Here is a 22,186-nt window from a genome sequence, read left to right as displayed (position 1 = left end):
TGATTTTTTTTAAGTGTGGCACACGGCCAGTGAAGGTTGATTCTGCACTCAAAATTATGTTATAAATGATTAGCGATGAGCTGCTTCCGCAGTTCTGATTCCACTTGCTCACTTTTAAAAGACAAAAATTAATGGAAGCATTTGCATATCTGAGACTTTAGTACTTTGCTTTAGGGATAAATATTCTTAAATGGAAGCTAAATGCATTGGCAATAATGGTATTTGTAATGCTAAAGCTTGCAAGGTTAAATGGATAACTGCTGAGTGCCATAATCTGTACTTCATGGAGTGCACTGAAGGAAAGAATTGACAGACGTCCAGGTGATTTTGATTTGTTTTTATCCTTTGATTATCCTTAAATAGAAATGCCCATAGTGGAAATTACACACAGGTGCCTGGTTTCAATGTCACAGTCCTAGTCTGATAAAGCATGGCTCATTGACCTGGGAATGTATGGTCAATGGGAGACAGAATAAAATTGCAGAGCTTTGAAAAATTGAAAAATAAAGTGCGAGATTGGCTCCATTATTACCAAATAATGGAGGCATATAAATTGGACAAAAAAGTTGGTTTCCAGGTGGAAAAATCAAAATTGGAAACAGAATTGTTAGATCCAAAAACTAAGAATTTTTCAAGAATGTATAACTTGCTGTTGAGATGGAACATTCAGGATGAAACGGTGAAATCAGCTATGATTAAATGGGCACAAGATGTTGGACATAACATAATGATGGCTGACTAGGAACAGTTATGGACCACAGGTATGAAATTTACAGCATGTAATGCTCTAAGAGAAAATTTAATGAAAATGATTTATAGGTGGTACATGACACCAGTTAAGCTTGAAAAAATCTACCATTTGCCCGATAATAAATGTTGGAAATGTAAGGAGACTGAAGGTACATTCTTTCACCTTTGGTGGACATGCCCAAGGATTAAGACATTCTGGGAGATGATTTATAATGAAATGAAAAAGGTATTTAAATATACCTTTCTGAAGAAACCAGAGGCCTTTCTCCTGGGCATGGTCGGTCAATTGGTGTTAAAGAAGGATAGAGCTTTTTTTATGTATGCAACAACAGCAGCAAGAATACTCATCGCGAAGTATTGGAAGACACAAGATTTACCCACCAGGGAAGAATGGCAGATGAAGTTGATGGACTACATGGAATTGGTGGAAATGACTGGCAGAATCCGAGACCAGGGAGAGGAGTCGGTGGAAGAAGACTGGAAAAAGTTTAAAGACTATTTACAGGAATATTGTAAAATTAATGAATGTTAGAAAAATGTTGGAATGAAGTTATATGGTTTTAGTAGAAATGTTATAAGGAATTAAGTATTAATAGAGCATTAAAGAGAAAAATAAGGTTAGAACGTGTTAAGACAATTATAGGATAGAAAACAGAGGAAGATGGAAAGGAATTGCTGAAACAATTAATAGAAGTGGAGGTGTGAGGAGGTCGTGGAAATTAGTGAAAGAAAGATAAGATATTGAAATTGGACTGTATTTTAAATGGTTTTTGTTTTGTTTTGTTAGTTGTATCTTAGTGTTTGGCAGTGGTTTTTTTGTATTGTATTGTATTGTATTGTATTGTATTGTATTGTTGTGTGTTTTTTCTTTTTTTGGTTTTTTGTAGTGTTGTGTTCAATTTGTTGGAAAACTAATAAATATTATTATATATATATATAAAGGGAATGTATGGTCAATGAATGGTCACCCTTCTTGCCCATCCCTCCCTGTGCCATGATCCAGGGCAGCTCATGCAGTGTCTTAAACCACAGAAGTTCATACTGAGAAACTGTGATTTAAAGGCTCCATCCAAACTAGAGCAACAGACCAGAATCATACTCTGGTTCCACATCCTTGTTTGAATGGTGCCTTTAAATCAGTTTCCCAGTGATTTAGCCTATGGGATACAAGGCTTTAAGAAACAAAGAGTGTCACTGAAGTTGAGGAGGAGGGAAGAAATGAAGATTTGAAGAGTGAGAGTATACTTGGGTGGTGATGATCTGTGCAAATGTGCACATTGAAAACTTGTTTGATATCTGAAAGCAGCTTCTCAGCTACAGTTTGTACTCAAGTAGTGGCTCAGATTCCAGAGTAGGGCTGGGTGATATTTGGTTTTCAACATTGTGATATATCACCAGGTAAACATGTCAATATACTGGTATATCACAACCTCTATATCATGGGATGTAACTGTAGAGGTGAACAGCATAATATCCTGGCAACTGCTACTACTTAGGGGTCTAAAACGGATTCATTTTTACTGTTACATATTGTCACAACTGTTGTTACATATTGTACATACATTTTACTGTTACATATTGTCACAGCTGTTAATTTATAGGACAGAGCAACAGGAGCAGCAGGAATCACGAGAGAAGTAATGACTGGCTTCAGAGTTTTCCCCATATTGTGTTTTTTTTTACAAAGCACATACACATTGTGCTTCGCGATATATCACTATGCCAAATATTATGAAACCGTTATCACGATGTGGACTTCAAACTTATTTTGGACGATGTATCAATACATCGCCCAGCCCTACTGCAGAGTCCAAGACACACATGTTATGTGCTATGCCTGGCTTTATTTTCTATGTATCACAGCTTCTGCAAGAGCCATGGGAATGGACCAGGAAATGAAAAAGTGGTGGCTGAATTCTATACCAGAGTCATTCAGGCATTTAATGTGCTTCTGCCTGCAGCCTGTTGGCTAAGGAGTAATTTCACTCTAGACCAAATAGAAGGGAGATAGACATTTGGTGACATTTTCTTTAAGATGATTTGGTTGTGCATATGTGTGAGAGAGATAGAGAATATTTGGGCAACCAAAAGGCAAAATGTGCCAAAAATCTGGTTCCCCCCTCCCCCTGTGTGACTCTACGGCAGGTAACAGGGTTGTATCTGCACACGTCTGGGCACATATTGAATTTTGTTGCAGGGACCGCAGATGAACTGCTGAAGTCCAAACCTAGAGAAAATGCAACACAAGAGATTTGAGAGTTAAAAGTACTCCCCTACAGCATGCCATGAAATACCATATTGCATTGAGATGTGAAATAATTTGATCAATATTGAAGGACAGTGTAGTATCTACAAACCCCCAGAAATAATTTGAATGTCAGTGCCGATGAACAAAGTTGACATTTTACCAGTTCTTTTTCTCTATACATGGCCTTGCAAATAATAAGCCTACATTCCTTTAAAATGCACGTTTTTAAAAGCAGAAAATTGCTTAGCGATGAGACATCTCCTTTCCCACTCTGCAATAGTCATGAAGCGGCAAGCTTTGGCTCGGAGCTTGACAAAGCTTCTTTGCATGCAGATACATGGCCCACACCATAAGATGTGCGAGTTGGCAATCTTTCCGCAGCATTTATTGAGAACAGGAAGTGTTGAATGCAGCCAAGTTAAATTAATAATAATAATAATCCCATTAACTTAAAATTGTCAGCACTGGGTTGCATCCATAGATGTTGCTCAGCTAATGGCAAGGTTTCTGTCAGCGGAATAGGGTGGAAAGCAATTGCCAGCAATTCCTCTCACTCTGCAGCCCCACATTGTATACACATTCATGCAGAAGTAAGTCCCGTTGAACTCAATGGAGATTGCTTCTAGGTCGACATGCATAATAGCATTATATTGTAAAAGGGACAAATGTTACTGCTTGTGGAAGAATGTATGTGAAATGCTGTGAATACCTTAAAGTGCTATATAAATGTACTTTTTATTATTAAAGTAAGGTGTGAAAGACAGTTCTCTCCAGCATAAAACAATTTGGTAGGGATAGGAAAGTGGCTCAATTGTTCTAATTCAGGCACCCCCAAACTTGGCCCTCCAGATGTTTTGGGACTACAACTTCCATCATCCCTAGCTAACAGGACCAGTGGTCAGGGATGATGGGAACTGTAGTCCTAAAACATCTGGAGGACCGAGTCTGGGGGTGCCTGTTCTAATTGGAACTTCAAGTGTAAAGATTTGGCTTTAGGAAGGAAGTAAACTATAGGAAATTGATCTGAAAACCTTCCTGCTTGTGGTGTGTGTGTGTGTGCCCTTCACTAATGTGTTCTGTATTAATATAATGTCACTTGGGGTTATGTAACACTTCACAGTATAGTGAACGTAACAGCATTAATTACTTGGTGTTTGTTAAGCCCTTGACTGTTATTTAGATAGGCCCCGATTTCACATTAGCTATGAGTGGTGTTCATTGCTAAAGATACACTTGAATACTGATGAGTTGAAATTCCTGAGTTTGTGCATGTGTCGGTGCATTTCCCTTTTGCGAGAGAGCATCCTTCAAGTGAAAACAAAAAATTCACGAGAAGCAGAAGCCTGGTCTATTGACATTGCAGAGGTTGAAAAGGGGCAAGCTTTTACTTCAGCCCCTAAATGTTTTCACATGTTAATTAAAATAATGTATATGAAGTGTATCGATTACACTTGAAAGGTGTTTCGGCCAATGCCAACTTTTATTGTGGAAATTATTGTTCTCCAGGATCATGAGAAGAATCGTGAATTTTTGGTATAATGAAATAGCTTGTGATGGACTACTGATGCAGCAGATCTTGTTTGCGGATGGGGCAGTTTGTTATCAAAACCTTTTTTAAACCCCTGTTTCTATTAAAAATGCCTTCCATAAACTGCCCAAATGTTTCTACAATTCAGGAATTGCTTTTGTCCTGCAATGCTTTTTTTTAATGGCTAATGTATCCCAACATTATAATATAATTTGTTTCCACGCAGTTATTCTGAACACAATTCATTATTACGCCACATTTCCCACCAAGGACATCAATATGGCATATCTGGTTCCTCCCTCCATATTATCTTTTATTTACTGCTTGCATGCATAGATAACGTTTATTCCAGTGAACATTATCTTAATTGCTTGTTTATATTTGCAACTTTATATTTCATGGTTTGCAATTGTTTATTGTGAACCACCTCGAGGTACATCTGGGTATAGGATGGAAATTATTGAAATTGAAATTAAACAATGTGGCCCTTAGGTTTTGGTGCAAGGATGGGCAACATTGCCTAGCAGGCTGCTTCCCAGAACTGAGTGAACCTTGTTTGTTGTGGCTGTGGGGTTAGTGGCTCTTTTAGACATCATGCACATTGGCAAACATAGCATAGCAACATTATAATACTCTAAAAAGTGTGTCATACATGCTGTGTTTCACAGCATGGATGATGGCCACAACACCTGAGGACAGGCCATAGCTCAGTGGTAGAGTGCATGAATTGCATGCAGAAATGTCTCAGTCCCAGCATCTGAAGGTAGAGCTGAAAAATATTATTGCTTGAAATGCTGGAGAGAATATGCAAAACTAATCTAGGCAGACCACTGGTCTGATTTGTATAAGGCAGTGCCTATGTTCTCTGTAAGAGCCTTCCACTGAGCATAAGTGCTCCATTTTCTCAGTGGACAGGCTATATATTACCTACTCATGTGTTATGGGCTGGAAAGCAAGAAGAAGAAGAAGATACATAAAAACGGGAGCAGGCTATATATTGTCCATTTGTCATTAAGCTTATTCTGGTACATTTTGGCTTTGCATTTGGAGGGAGACTTTCATTGGGCTGCCAAAGTGTTCATGATTAACAGCAGGCACCAGTTCATTTTTATGTAAACACATTGATAGGTTTTGACAGGAAGGCTGGGGAAAAAATCTACCAAATGCAACTCATCCTTTCAAATATGCCATGGAATGATAAGCTAATTCTTCAGCACAATGCTGCATTTATTCTATATGCCAATCAACTGGTAGGAAGGAATGGCAGAACTTGCTTATACTCTCTGGATATAATAGCAGGAATTCTCTCCCTTTGTCTTAACAAGTAATCCCCATCAAAAAGATCTCTCCTAATCATATGACTAATCTCTCCTAATCATATGAGTGTGTGTTTTGCAATTGTGCTATTCAAGGAGAGAGTTTTACAGTGGGTGCAGAATTCAGTATTCTGATGCCCTCTGATTAGTTCAGATCACACATGGATGTCAGGGATCCTTAATATTTTTAAACAACAGTGTTCCTTTAAAGCTTATTTCATTGAACAGGAAATAGCAGTAGAATTCAATCCACCAACCTGTCATTCAAAGGTCTTCTGAGATTTTTTTTTTTAAAAAACCCCCACACTTGCTAAAAACCAGTGGTATTCTAAGCAGAGTTTTCCAGAAGAGCAGCAGTACTAAGAGAGTGTTGCTTTGTTTAGCCTAGTGGCTGAGTCAGGTAATTTTAGATTCTGGACATAATGTTTCTACAGGACCCCTGGACTCTTGAGATGACCACATGTCTTTTCTTCATGTGCCCTGCTGCACTTGGCAATTCTCCTGCTCCTTCTATTGAGTGGGGCCTGGGCTTGTGCTCCCATGCACATTTATACTGAAGCTAGCTACCTTCACTTAAAATTTAGTCAATGGGATTAAAGCTTGTGTTTTTTCCTCAATCCAACACAGACAATCTGATGTAAATGGCAATGTTAAATGCTAGCCTTTCCCAACTTGGTGCCATCCAGATGTTTTGGACTAAAACTCCCATTGGTTCCAATGAGAGCCAATAATATGATCTTATAGGAGTCGTAGTTCCATAACATCTGGAGGGGACCGCATTGGGCTATACAGTGGTACCTCGGGTTACATAAACTTCATGTTACAGACTCCGCTAACCCAGAAATAGGACCTCGGGTTAAGAACTTTGCTTCAGGATGAGAACAGAAATTGTGCTCTGGCAGCGCAGCAGCAGCTGATGGCCCCATTAGCTAAAGTGGTGCTTCAGGTTAAGTGCAGTTTCAGGTTAAGAATGGACCTCCGGAACAAATTAAGTTCTTAACCTGAGGTACCACTGTACCGTCCGTGCATTTGACCAAGAAAAGTCTCCGGCCTTTTTGAAGGTAAGGGCACTTCATTCAACAAACATGAATGTAGTAGATATTTACCAATATGCTCTGCTGTCTAGGACAGCATGTTGATGGTTATCTGTGTTATAATCACATCTCTTCTAATTTTTAAAAGCCTTACAATATACAATTTAATTATACTGCAAGAAAATAGTATTTTTTGCTTTGTTCAATCATTGTGTTTTCTATCTTCTCTTAGGTTTTACTGGGACTTAATAATGCTTATCATGATGGTTGGCAATCTTGTCATTATTCCTGTTGGGATCACATTCTTCACAGAGCAGACAACCACACCGTGGATTATTTTCAATGTAGCATCAGATACTGTGTTTCTGTTGGACTTGATCATGAACTTTAGAACTGGCACTGTTAATGAGGACAGCTCTGAGATAATCCTGGACCCCAAAGTCATCAAGATGAATTATTTAAAGAGCTGGTTCGTGGTTGACTTCATCTCATCAATACCAGTGGATTATATCTTTCTCATTGTAGAAAAAGGGATGGACTCGGAAGTCTACAAGACTGCTAGAGCACTTCGTATTGTAAGGTTCACAAAAATCCTCAGTCTGCTGCGTTTATTACGGCTTTCAAGATTAATAAGATACATTCACCAGTGGGAAGAGGTAAGATTTTCCTTTTGTATATTCATCAAATGGGTGCTTTTTTAAAAAAGAAAGAAAAGATCTTGCGTTGAGATGTTGCAGCCAACTGAGACTTCATAGTTCTGATTACACATAGGAAATGGTAAGGTTACTTGTTGGGTGCGGTGTAGCATTTTATCTTGTCCACTATTGTTTACTCTGTGCTATTTTAATGATGTCTGAGCAGTATTATTAAAAACTAAATAAAGATTCAGGATACGTGTATTAAGGCAACAAGAGCAGGGTGGGGGGACTTTTCCAGAAAGGCTAAAATGAGCAGTCAGCACTCTTCAAGGCAAGAGCTTGATTAGTCTGACTGGTATTTGTTTCACGTAATAATTCTACTTTCTGTAGTGGCTTGTCCATTGTTGGCGGCTGTATGCTTTTGAACACCAGTTGCTGGAAAATGTAGGGGCGGGGGGAAGAATGCTGTTGCACTCCTTTCATCTGGTTGGCCAATGTGAGAATGGGATGCTGGACTCAAGGGCGTCAAGTTGAATAAAATATTGAGGGAGAGAGGTAAGCCCTATACATGCACCATTTGAATGGCAATACCCATCAACTGGCAGAGGGCGGCTTAAGTGTTTCATTGGAGGGGGAGAAGGGACTTTGGCCTTTAGGAGTTTACTCCTATGACTGAACAAGATGGGCTCCTGTTCTGAACCAGCAGACTCTTCCTATGTTCATATTTATAATAATAGTCATTTCAAATATCACTTTAGTAATAAGCTAGTGGCAATCTTCCCATGATCCCTTTGAACTGGTCTTGTGTTTGTGTGTGTGTTGCGGTAGTAGCCCTAAGCCAGTGGGGAGCACAGTCCTTTCTCATTTCCTCAGTGGATCTTCCTCGATCTCTTCAGTAAGAAAAGTGATGAGTGTAGTGAATTGAGGTGAGCCATATTATTTTAACTTAAGCAGATAGAATTGTGAGTGTGCATTGGAGCAGAGTCATGTGCAGTTGCTTCGCTGTCCCCATGGGGATACTGTATCCTTGAGGATACTGAGCAGGACCAGAAAATAATTTCATCAATACAGTGGTACCTCAGGTTACATACGCTTCAGGTTACAGACTCCGCTAACCCAGAAATAGTGCTTCAGGTTAAGAACTTTGCTTCAGGATGAGAACAGAAATCGTGCTCCGGCGGCACGGCAGCAGCGGGAGGCCCCATTAACTAAAGTGGTGCTTCAGGTTAAGAACAGTTTCAGGTTAAGTACGGACCTCTGGAACGAATTAAGTACTTAACCTGAGATACCACTGTATGTAGTAAAAGAAAAGAACTGTGTAATGTATGTGGTCCCATGAAATGTAACTGAATTTTGACAAGCAACTCTAATGGCAGTAAATAAGATTTGGTGAAGATCTTGAAGAAGTGAAAAATATTCGTGTCCATTCACTAATTTGAGGTAAATGGCATTAACCAGTTTGCCATGCTGAACCCCAGTCAGCAACTTGGATCAGTTTTGTTTTCTTCTTGAGTCTCATAACTGCAGCCTAGATAATAACTACGTATGAAAAGTATGTTTCTGAATGAAAGTTGGATGAGAGGTTCAGTATGTTGTTGTTTTTTGTTTATTTCTCTATTGCTATTCCATGCTGCCTCTTTCCCTATTCCTTACATGGTTTTAATGTCTTCTTTTTTAATACATAACTTTGATCTTATGGGAGAGGAAGGGAATTTATAGGTGCTATGAATAAATGATTCAAGGTTAATGCATGCTTTTGACCAATACAGACGCAAGAGGTGATATCCAACTAAGGCCCCGTCTGCACTATGTATTTAAAGTAATATCATGCTATTTTATAGAGTCATGGCTTCTCACAAAGAATGATGGGAACTCTAGTTTGTTAAGTGTGCTGAGAATTAGGAGATTCCTTTTCTCCTCGGAGAGCTGCAATTGTCAGGGTTCCCTGAGAAAAAAGATTGATTGTTAAACTACTCTGGGAATTGTAGGTCTTGGAAGAGAATAAGGGTTTCCTAACTCACAGCATCCTTAATAAACTACAGTTCCCGGTACTTTTAAGGGGGAAGCCATGACTGTTTATTAAGTGGTATGGTACTGCTCCAAATGCAGAGTGCAGATGGGGCCTAAGTCATACCTGAAGTTGCTGTAATAAAATAATAATAATTTGATGTTATTGATTTCAGTGGATCTACTCTGTTTGCTTTGGTGATACGACTCAGTAGAGAAGTTAACTTTTCCATACAACACTTACATATGTGGTTTATTTTCCTTCTCTGCCTCATTTAATATCAAGCTGTTGACAGGGGTATTCAGGAATTCCAAGGTATTAAAACGAGCAGCCTTGAAGCCTTTCTCCTCAGATTATTCATTAGCAAAAGGATGCAGCTGTAGCCCTCAGCATATTGAATATAAATCTGAACTGGCATAGGTAATGCCAGCCTATGTTAGCCGCTCAATCAAGCAAGTGGTTGTCAAAAGAAATGAGAGCAAAAGACATGTAAAATAAGATGCTGTGGATAATTTGGCAGGACTTATAAGTACTGATTTTACAAATTTGCACAAGGATGCCCTTATGTATTAACATTATGAAGGACTAAATGTACTATAAAATAACAAACAATGATGAATTAAGGAATACATAAATGGGTATTGCTTGATCTGTCTGTTGATAGATATAACTTTCATTCTCATAAACAAGACTCTTAATCTCAGGGTCATGGGTTCAAGTCACACTTCGGGCAAAATATGCCTGCAGTGCAGCGGGGTTGGACTAGATGACCCTTTTGGTTCCTTCCAACTATACAATTCTACGATTCTTGAAATCCTGTGGGGGTTTGATACGAGGGGAAATCAGTAATAAGTAATATTCCCCATCATTTTCTTGAGGCCAATGCTCCTTTTGTATATTGCCCCTCCTCTGAGGAGATCTTTTTTATTATTTAATTGATGCATACTTTCAGTTTGAGAAACTATTAACACAAGGTGTCTGTTTACTCTACTGTCTGCTTATGGCTGAATTCACTATGAACGCTTCCCTTGTTCTCTTAGAATGTCAATGGTGCTCACCTGAAAGATGCCAGAACTGAGTTCTGGTTGAAAAAAAGAAGCCCTAGTAATAACCAAATGTCACACATGCCCTGTATTTTAGCAATAAAAAGGAAAACAAAGGGGTTTACATTTTGTTTCCCATCCAAAAAACAAAACAAACAAACAAATCACAATGATTTGATTGTCTGTTTGTTCTTCTTGTTAGATTTCTGTTACTTATCCACATACCTATTACAGTAGTACCTCGGCTTAAGTACTTAATTCGTTCCGGAGGTCCGTTCTTAACCTGAAACTGTTCTTAACCTGAAGACCACTTTAGCTAATGGGGCCCCCTGCTACCGCCACGCCACCGGAGTACGATTTCTGTTCTCATCCTGAAGCAAAGTTCTTAACCCAAGGTATTATTTCTGGGTTAGGTGTGTCTGTAACCTGAAGCGTATGTAACCTGAAGCGTATGTAACCCGAGGTACCACTGTATTGTTCTGACATCCCAGTGTCCCTTCGGTTCTCCTGATTTCTGATTCTGCCAAGAGTTCTGGATTTATTTATTTTTTATGTTAGCAGCAGAATAGATGCTGCACATGCACCCAGCAAAAAGTTCTTGAAAATTAATGTACAGATAAAGGTGCAGTTGCAAAGTTCTGCCGAACTTTTGCTCCCTGTGGGTTGTGTTGCTTTTGGTGTTCTGTGTTGGCTCCAGCAATTGTTAATCAGCAGCACAGCTCTGCCTGAACACAGTGTATATAATGTATCTGAAATACTTTCTCTTTTTTTTTTGCCCTATATGTCTATTTTACCATTATGGAACACACAACATTATTTGGCAATGTGCAGCTGATGAATCTGCTCAGAAAAAATACACATAATTAGTCCCTCAGTTAAAATCCCATATGGGTAAGAACTCTGGGGGTGCATGAGAAATCCTCATGTTGTTGTAAAGCCTGACAATTTAAAAGGGAAAAGGACACATTTTAAATGCCATCTGAAATGCTAAATAGCACTGGCTGACCTTTCACACAAGAAACGTAAAACACTGCCATATACCAAGTCAGAATTTTGGTCCATCCCGCTCAGTTATGTCTACTCTGGCTGGCAGTGCCTTTCCACAGTTTCAGACAAGAGTCTCCCCCAGTGCTGCTTAGAGATACAGGGGACTGAGCCATGGCACTCTGCCAGATAGGACTTGATTTTGGCTTGTATCATTAAGGTTGGTATTTTTGTTTTATTGAATTTTCACTGAGATATTGTTAGCAGTCTTGAATATTTCTGGCAACAATATTTTCCATTACTACTTAGAGATAGCGGGGATTGAATCTGGGGCCTTTTTGCATGCAAACCAGATGCTCTGTCATTGAACGATGGCAATTTTATCTTGAACTTCTCCTAATTTACTGAATCAGGACAAATTACCTCCAGGTTTTCTGATTACCTCCAGGTTTTCTGCTAATAATCATTTGGAATACCTTAGTTAGTTTATTAAACCACCACCACCACCACCACCACAACAACAACGAAATATCTAAGTGTTTTTCTTTGGGCCTGTTGAGAAAGTCCGTGTTTGAGACTGGTTGAGAGCCAGTAGATTGAGCATCCACCATTCATGTGCCTTGAGTAATAGAGTTTGGCCTGTTTTTGGATGCAGTTGCATTTGCCCAGAAGGTTCAGGTGCCCAGAAGGTTCAGGTTCATAGTCCAAACATTTAGAATGTTGCCACATGTTTTAATCTGGTTTTAGTTTATTATTAACTGTTTTTGGATGTTTTGGATAGTTTCTTTTTTTTGCTGATAATTTCAAATTGTGTTGGGGTTTTATTGCAATCAAGCAGTATACAAATCTTGTGAAATGAAATGAAATCCTGGAGGTGCTATTGGAGCCTTTATTTTCAAGAACCTGCTATCTAAGATTGGTGTGCCAGCTCTGACCGTAAGGGGACCAGTTATGCATCGCCACAAAAGAGGGCCTGAATTTGCATAAAGTGTGCATATGGTAATTTATATATAAATTCAAATTTTAAATTACTATAATTGAAATTTAAATAAGATATATCTCACTGGTAGTGGGGAAGGCACAAGGTGTTTTGTGCCTGCTCAGTTTTCCTGATCTTGGACTGGACAGCTCTCAAATAAAGCATGTCTTCAGGGCATCTTGAATCATTGAGTCGTAGAGTTGGAAGGGATCTTAAGGATCATTTAGTTCAACCCTCTGCAGTGCAGAAATACGCAGCTGTCCCTGATGGTGATCAAACCTGCAACCTTGCTGTTTTCAGCACCACCCTCTGACCACCTGGGTTATCCAACTGATGTCTCACCACCCTCAACTCTCAATCCATTTCCAGCCTCCATTCAAGGTGCCAGTTTTGGCCTATAAAGCCCTCTCATAGGATGGGGCTGGGTTGCCTACAAGACTGCCTTCTCCCACGCAAACCTGTCTAGCTACTGAGGTGCTCCTCAGCAGAGGTGCCAACTTGTGAGGAACATGGGGAGGGGCAATGTTGCACGTGCAATGTCCTGACATCGCTTCAGGATGTCAGAGGAGCCAGGGGGTGGAGCCAAATCCAGTTGTAGCACAGATTCAGTGGCCAGTGGCTCCTCCTGCTGTTGCGGAGGCAGGAAGAGGAGGAGAAGGAGCTGGCCACTAAAGTCATGCTGCGCTTGGCTCTGTACTTGGCCCTGATTTCCCCCCAAAATTTGGGGGGCTCAAAGGGTTTGGGTCCCCAGCAGTTAGTGCCTCTGTTGCTTCTCCTTTGAGCTGCTCTACCAACTCAGGTCAGGTGATTGCTGTCCTTTCCATTGTGCTGTCTCATTCTGCAGTGCAGAAGACTCACCTGACACTGAGATTCATGTATTTCTGATGTTGAGTGAAGACTCTTTGATTTGTCTACTTCTTGTGTTGTTTTTTAAATGTGGAGTACTTCTTTAAGTCTCTTTGTGGCTCTTGGCTTTTATCTCTGCTAACATAAAAGTTATCAAATCTCATAGGTTTTTACATGAAGAAAAGTGCAGAAACACATTTAAACAAATGAGCACTATTTTATATCACCAGGCTGCTGATCAGAATGAAATGCAGATGTGCCGAGGAAGGCCTGTGTTATGCAATGCTGATGCCCATAGGATGTTTCTGTTTTTTTGAGTGCAGTTTTTTTTTTTACTGAAACACATCCAGAGGTTTATTCACTTCAAGAAAGCCGGTGTGTGTGTGTGTGTGTGTGTGTGTGCGCGCACGCGCCATTTTGGAATTCGGTAAAGGGATTTCAAGATGCACAACACAGTTGAAAAGTTAACTCTGTGATATAGAAATGCACTGTTTGGATCTCAGTTTTAGAGCATTTCTTGTGGTTTCATTGAATTATCCATTTTCAGGGGACCATGCATTTGTTGTTGTTATTTATTGAATTTCTATCCCGCCCATCTTCCTAAAGGAGCCGAAGGCAGCTAGCAACGAAGCAGAACAAACACCAAAGTTCAAAATAAAACCTATTGTAAAGCTATAAAAACAGTGAAGGACATTAACAAACATTTTAAAAAGCCACATGCCCTCACAACTAATTATATCAAGGTTGCTAGGTACAGAATCTTTCAACCATCAGATGCCTGGGTGAATTGGAATGTTTTTAAATCCCACCTGGAAGTCCATGATGAGAGAGACAGGTGCACTTCACCACTTGCCACCTGCTTGATGAAGGGAAAGCAGAGCCTGAGCATCTTTAACAGATGGCTACCCAGCCTCTGCCTGATGACCTCCCAGGAAGGAGAGACCACCACTCCTCTTGGTAATTGATTCTATTGTTGAACTGCTCTTACCGTCAAGAAGTGAATCAAAATTTATCCCCCTGTAACTCAGGAGATCTAGTCCTGCAGTTGGGAGCAGCAGGGGAAAAAGTTCTTCTGCTTTATCCTTAACCAGATATGGGAGTTCTTTGAGGAATAATGACAACTTGCCTGAAACATAGTGTAGCGCATGGAGATTCCCATGGCTGCTGCCTGATTATACTGAACCCGCAAAGTTTGTTCAGTTTGGATGTAGGTTTCTGTCGGGTTAGCTGAAGCAGTCCCACGAGTTGCAGTTTGCCACAAATTGTATTTTATTTTAGCTGCCATGCGAGCCAAAACATATTACAATCTTTTGTAGGTTTCAGCCTACCAGCTGAGAATGGTGGTTCACAAGTTAGAGCACTTGCGTTCACAGATGTATAACATTTATTTAATATATTACAAAAGTTTCAAGATGATTGTGATAAATCAATATGTATAAATTGAAGAGACCACAAGTATATTTGTACATTGGCTTCAGTATTGTTGATATTTGATAGGTTTTCTATGTGTAGATTAAAACATTTATTTAAAAATAAAAATAAAAAACACTGTATATGAGCATCAGTTGCAATCTCTCCCCCTTTTAACACATTCACTTAAATTGAGCAGTTGGGGTTCACCGAATGCTCTGATTTGTGTGTGCTGCATCTGTGTTTATATAAGCTTGTTAAGCTTGAGGATATGGAGAGGTCAAACAATTTGGTGTGAGATCTGACACGGAGTGTCACTCCCCCAGATTTCTGTCTAGACTTCCATCCTGATCCTCAGCAGTTTCCTGTAATCTTGAAACCACAAATCTTTTCACACGCAATCTTGACAGTATCTTATTGCTGTTCTGTTCTCAGAATAAATATGGCTTACCCAATATAAGTAACACTTCAAAATACAAAATTGCACCTCAGCCACTAACCCCTATGACAAGCTGTGGCCTGATGGAAACAGAAATAGGAGTGTTGCTTTCTCCTGAAATATGTACTTAGCAATCAAAACAGTAGGCTGCATATCAAAGGCAGTATCATCAAATAGCATGAAGGGCAAATAACAATGGAGCATTAAGTGATAGGGCTTGAAATAGATAAGAACACAAGCACTGCATTTCTGGACCAGTGCAATATTGATGTAGTCCAGGGATATCCAATGTGGGGCACTTCACATGTTGGGCTCCAGCTCAAATTAGTTAGATTCTGATTTATTTTGGCCCACAGATCCATATTTCTCCCCCAGCCCTAACTGTATGTAATGCAAAGTATTCACTGTAAGCATGTTGGTTTCCTGGCCCAAAATGATGTGTATTATTTTCACAGCAGTTTTGAGTACAGAAGCATTGACTAATAAGTATGCTGCTTGTCATCCTTATCCAAAAAGATAACAATAGAAACAATATCATAGTCCAAGGACATGGGAGTGGGCGTTTTGCATCATTGCATCATTTGCACTGATGCCCTTCATCAATCACCAATGCCGCACAGAACAGGTGAGAGCAGCAGACTGTTCAGATGTCAGAGGGAAGAGATCCTCTGCTCCCTCAGATATACCCATCAAATATACACCAGTATAGAGGAAGCCTAGGCAGATACAGCCCACTGAATTATGCAGTTCTGAACCCAGGAAGATAAGAAAATCCTTGCTGGATTTTGTGTTCCAGCATTTTGTTCTCACCGCGGTCAATGAGATGCCCATGGGAAGTCCACCAGCAGGACACAAGCATAATAGCACTCTCTGTCCTTTATATTGGAGGATAGGGGGTGGCTGTAATATATATATAAGCATACTGATTCTGTGGAGGGAGGGATAATACTAGGAATGGATAGTCACCTGCTTATTCAGATATGAAACTATAAAATGACAAAAGAAATGCAAATATCTGAAGTGCTGGAATTGTTTTGATGTAAGTACAATAAATAGATGGAGAGAGTCCATCCAAGGCTATAATATAGAGTTTATATGAGTGATTCTGGTAGGGGAAGGACAATGTTTGACTTAATGCACTGGTGTGTTTATTTAAAAACAAGAGTTGTAAGTCCTCTGTGAATACATTGCTCTATCAAGCCATTCAGATATTGATCAGGTGGTTAAATTTAGCTCATAAAGATTAGTTCCTTATGGGCTCAAACCTTAACTTTTCTTGCACATGAATAAATCTACCAACCTTAGCAGTGGCTCACTTAGCACACTGATTAGATGTGCTTGCATAATTGACTCATTCCATTTTTCCATATTTCTGTGAAGCATTTCTCTACAGAGTTAATTCACATTAAGCAGAGGACACAAGAAGGGAAAGGCAAAATAAATGTGTTTCTTGATTTATTTAGCTAATACCATTTAAGGTTAAACTTCAGTAAAATTACGTGACATGTAGTTTTGTTAATTATTTCACCTGCTCTGTGTACTCAGATAAGCAGAAAGAGCAGTGAAGTGCAGAGGGGACAAGAAAGCAAAACAGGATTTTCTTTTTACTGCAACTGATTTGGACTGGTGATGCAGCTGATGCGAATTCTGAATGGCCAAGAGAGACATGGACACCCAGCGTCAACGAACGAGCCCTTGAACCCACAAAGGCCTTGTCTTTGGGGATGGGCATTGGCAACAATAGTGTGGATAAAGGGTGATAGTTCATTTAGAAATAAGCCCCACTGTGCAAAATGGGACCCATTTAAATTAATGGGCATGACTAACTTGGGTCCATTAATTTCAATGAGTCTGCTCTGAGTATGTTAGTTGGATGTAACCTAGCATTCATAGGATTATAGTCAGAGGTATTTGCAATGTTTCCACCCTGTTTTTTTGAACTTCCTCTGCAGGGAATCTTGCCAAGGTTCTTAGAATCATAGAATCATAGAGTTGGAATAGACCACAAGGGCCATCGAGTCCAACCCCCTGCCAAGCAGGAAACACCATCAGAGCACTCCTGACATATGGTTGTCAAGCCTCTGCTTAAAGACCTCCAAAAAAGGAGACTCCACCACACTCCTTGGCAGCAAATTCCACTGTCGAACAGCTCTTACTATCAGGAAGTTCTTCCTAATGTTTAGGTGGAATCTTCTTTCTTGTAGTTTGGATCCATTGTTCCATGTCCGCTTCTCTGGAGCAGCAGAAAACAACCTTTCTCCCTCCTTCTTCATTTGGTTTTAGAAAACAGCTAAATACATTTTCCTTTAGTTGAAACTTGATTTTAATCTGGGTGTTCTATAACCTGCACTAATTCAAATGTTGGAAACTGCTCTGATTTTGAAAAGGGCAGGTTGAAATACTTTGAATGAATAAACTGAGTATTTTTCTGTTCACAAATGGAACTTCTTTTCTGAAACCACAGAGCACATCAGCTCAAACCTTTTACATTAAGGAAACCTTTGTGTCGATCTCCAAACAAAATAGAGTTGCAAATAGTAATTATCTCCATATTAGTCACATTATTATTCAAAACTAGTCATACAAGTGTACAAAAACAAGATCTTGAATTCTGCTCTCTGTAGGTCCTCCGAATGTTCTATAGGCATTCCCTGTAGAAACCACTAGGATATCATTATTGTTTAATTGTATGACAGTATTGGATAATACTTTGAACTGGAATTGTTCATCAGTTCTACTCCATTTCCCCTTTTACCTCGTTGCTTAGCTGTTTTGGGTTCTGCAAAACCTGCAAGAGTTGTTTGGAAAGTTCATACCTTAGAAAGAACTCTGCATACCAATTCCATTAGAAACTATAGTGTACTATTATAGGTTGTGGTTGGCATTTCTTAAATTAGGGACATGACTGGCATGCTGTGCACAAACTCACATTGACAATGCCAAATTCCCCAATATCTGACAACCATCACTATGGATAAATGGTGTAAATTTGGTGCTTTAAGGGAAAAGTGCACAATTGTGGTGAAACCTTGAGCTGTGCTTCCACACTAAAGCTGAAATATGTGTGGTTAATTCAGTTAAATCTATTGACTACTACATTTTTGTTACATTTTGACATTTGCTATGTAGGTCCAAGCTATGGTTCATTCTAACTGCAGATATGCTTAGGTACTTTCCAGTCAGCTGTTTGCATGAAGCAAAATATGCCAGCAGACATTAATTTTGCAGCATCCTTCTGCCACCCAACCTTCCGTCCTTTCCTCGATTTGTCAGATATATCTTGGAAAACAGAAAGTCTCTTCTCGATGCTTAAAGGCAAGAGTTGTGAAATGTCAGTGCTAATGTTGAACATGCTGCTGAATTTGTTGCTCAGGGTCTTCTGATCCCTTTTCCAGGGCTGAAAATACAAAGCAAGATTGGTTTTCAGTGACAATGTCTTTCTTGACTAGCGTAATAAAATATATGCTTACAAGACATCTTCTCGTTTTGACTTTGAGGAAAGGTGACCCGTAGTCATTTAGGAAGCGTTTCTGTATGTGTGTTTAATATTTGTTGAAAGATACAGGATTGTTGGGCGCTGTATATCTGATGAAAATGACGAAATGAGTGCCTGTCATATGCAAACACAAACCGACACACACATAACTTACTCAGTTGTACTTGCGAGACCATGAGCAGGGTGATGCTTACTAGGGGCTTCGGCAGATGAATAAATTCGCAGGACCTGTTTATTGAGCATTCATCCTAACTTGCTTTCACAGAGGTTACACTATGCCCAATCTTTGCTGAGTATTCATTCTGATTTAATTGTGGGGTGGTTATACGGCAATTAGCATTAATCCTTGTTGCCCTACTGCCAACAGGTAAGCAGTTTCTTGTTCCAACTGAGTTTCATGTGGGAGACTTTTGCAGAGCTGTCTGGATAGGCTAAAGATTAAACTGTGATTTTTTTCCGCATAAGCTCTGATGCTGAGCTGCAGCCTTTCCCCCAATGTCACAAAGGAACAAGGTGCAATGTCATGCGTAGGAGTCAAAAATCTTTCCTTTATTGCAACTTCTATTTTGAGTCAGATTTGAATCCTAGGAACAATGGACTAGAGCTGTTTTGAGGAAAATGTGCATTCTAATCTGCCTGCCACAGTTAATGAGGATGAGAAAGACAAACTTACATGGAATCATCCATACCATTTAGACTCTTGAATAGGGCCTGGTACTGCTTCACCTCCATTCAGGGCATTAATTCAATTTCAAGATGTTACAATAAAAAATATTTACCGGTATGGAAAATAATCCTGGATGGAACTCTGCCCCCTCCAATAGCAATCTTAACAACAAGAAATCCAATAGATGAACTTTTATTATTTAGACCAGTGTTTCCCAAAGTGGACTCTATGACCCTCTTGGGTGTGTGTGCTGGAATGATCCAGGGGGGGGTAGTAGCCCCGGGTGCAATGGGGGGGCATTGAATAAAAATAAGGGGTCAGTGGAAGCAGAAAAGAAGAAGAGAAGATTGAGAAAATATTGAAATTGTTGTTTAATGACGCTTACTGATGTAACACAGAGTTAAAGTTGTAGTGATTACTTTATTTTCCAAATAAACACACAAAATGCAAGTTATAACCAACCAGTGGTCAAGTCTGCTGATAGATCTTAGGAAGGTTGATTTCCAGGCGGGCTCTGAGTAATTATTATTTTTTTGGGGAAAGGGGACAGTAGGCCAAATAAATTTGGGAACCTCTGATTTAAACAATAAGAAAACTATTGAAAAGTTCTTTTTCTTGTTAGTTGGTTATTTGGGGGGGGGATTAATCCTATTGATTCCCCCTCCATGCAAAGACAGGCTCCAACGGATTGCGTGGATGAGACCAATAGTGGGTCCAATGGTCAGGAAGTGTGCTGGTCCCATGGGTTACCCGAGAGGCGAGGTCCAAGTCCAGTCCGTGGTCAAAGGTGCAATGTGGAGGCAGCTGAGCTGGGTGCAGGGCAGGGAGTCGGGTGAAGTCAGGAACAGGCTTGCAAGCAGGGAGCCAGGGCGGGTCAGGAGCTCTGGCAGTAAAGCGGACCCAGAGGCAACCTCCGCTTCCTCTGACGGGGCTGCGAGTGGAGCACCTGCAGGCAATGGGTCCTCCATCCCCTCAGGGGCCAGAGCAGACTCAGCTGATGTCTGCGCCTGAGGACCCAGCACAGGTGAGGACCCTTCAGGCTCATGCCCCAGCTGGTTCTGGAAGTGGGGAATCCTGTGCAGGCTGAGATCCCTCAGGTTCAGCCTCCGAGTCTGAATCCCAGGCCTTCACAGGAAGGCAGTTTCTGCATGTGCTGAAGAGAGAAGTGAAGGGCGGGTGAAGCTCATCAACCTGGGAAGGTAGCCTATTTAGGAGGAGGAAAACTCTGATCCTAAACCTCCACTGCCTTGCTGGATATCTTCGGAAGAAGAAAAGACCAAGGAGTAAAGCCTACACAAACTCGGAGTAGAGTCCCTAAGACGGCTGGACGGCACCTTGTGTGCCTCTTTCCAGCAACTCTTGTAGCCAAGCTGGTGCCAAACGTATTTCTCTGCCTTCCTTTGGACCACATCATCGAGGCCAAGAAGGGGTTCTTGTCATCTGGGCAGCCCTGGACCTCCATACACACTGCCCAGGCTTGTGCCCCGGAGAAAACACTTTGGTGCTGCTAACACAGCGGTTTGACTTCACCCCTAAAGGCGCACGCTATTGTCTCTTGAGACAGATGGATGCCAGCAACTGTTTCAGTGGTAACATTGTTTTGATTGATTGATTTGGTTCTTATTGTACTCTTGTCTTTTGGCCTTTGTTGTATTTGCTTTGAGAGTCTTGTTGAGACTGTTCTGCATATGTGGGAGATGTGTAGCGGCCATTTGGAGGTGCAGAATTGAAGCATGGATGAAATCTGAAGAAGAGTTTGGATTTGATATCCCACTTTATCACTACCCGAAGGAGTCTCAAAGCGGCTAACATTCTCCTTTCCCTTCCTCCCTCACAACAAACGCTCTGTGAGGTGAGTGGGGCTGAGAGACTTCAGAGAAGTGTGACTAGCCCAAGGTCACCCAGCAGCTGCATGTGGAGGACCGGAGACGCAAACGCGGTTCCCCAGATCACAAGACTACCGCTCTTAACCACTACACCACACATGTTGCTTCCGTCAGCATGAAAAGAGAGCAGTGGCATGTGCTTTACATGCAAAAGACTATTTAATTGTATGCAAGGATTGTATGAACTGAAACCTCCCTTCCTCAATCACTGTGCCCCCTTTCTTGAACTGGCTGCAGGACCACATGGGGAAACAAGACAAGAAGGGATCTGATGATGGAAAGCTTGCTCTCACTTCATTGACTCATTCCCTCTTCACGACGAGGGTGAAGTTCAACTTATGAGGGTTTCAAAAAGTGAACTGAACCAAGTCAAAGGGAGTTTGACCTTGCTAGTTTCTAACTCCCTGAGAGCCTCCACAAATATTACAGTGAAAACATGGAAAGCAGCTATTCAGGCCACTTCAGCAGTCTCTCAAGCAACATAGAAGTCACAACTATGAGAGCAGCATGATGTAGCCCAGATTTTTGGCAACATGGTCCTTCCAGATGTTGTTTGACTCCCAGCTCTCATCAGCCTCAACCACCATGGGCAATGGTCAGGGCTGATAACAGTAGTAGTCCAACCAGGGGTGTAGTATGGGGAGTGCCAAGGGGGCCATGGTCCCGGGTGCACAATTTTTGAGGGGGCGCAAACCAGGCACCCCCATGCAGGTGCTCCCAGTGTGGCCTGGCCCAGTGCTCCTCTCTGACTACCAAGAGCTGCATCGGCTAGCTGGGCTCCCCCAGCCAGTCTAGAGTTAATGGGCTGCAGTTATAGGAAGGTATTGCTCAGCTGAACTTTGTGAAAAATAACTTGATGGCAAGTAAGAGCAGTTGGCCAATGGAACCAATTACTTAGTGGGGAGGTGGGCTCT

The 22,186-nt window shown here is 40.7% G+C and overlaps 1 protein-coding gene across 1 annotated transcript in view; it reads left to right on the top strand.

Moving 5' to 3' along the window:
- The window catches only part of HCN1 (hyperpolarization activated cyclic nucleotide gated potassium channel 1), a 186,809-nt gene that overhangs the window by 22,577 nt on the left and 142,046 nt on the right, over nucleotides 1-22,186 (top strand). The window contains exon 2 of the mRNA XM_082241872.1: nucleotides 7,109-7,532. Within this exon, the coding sequence (XP_082097998.1) occupies nucleotides 7,109-7,532 (424 nt within the window). The remainder of the gene's footprint in view (nucleotides 1-7,108; nucleotides 7,533-22,186) is intronic.

Source organism: Podarcis vaucheri (genome assembly GCF_965113315.1).
Source record: "Podarcis vaucheri genome assembly, chromosome: 11".
NCBI lineage: Eukaryota > Metazoa > Chordata > Lepidosauria > Squamata > Lacertidae > Podarcis > Podarcis vaucheri.
Note: the sequence above shows the minus strand (reverse complement) of the source record. Positions and strands in the feature narration are given on the sequence as shown.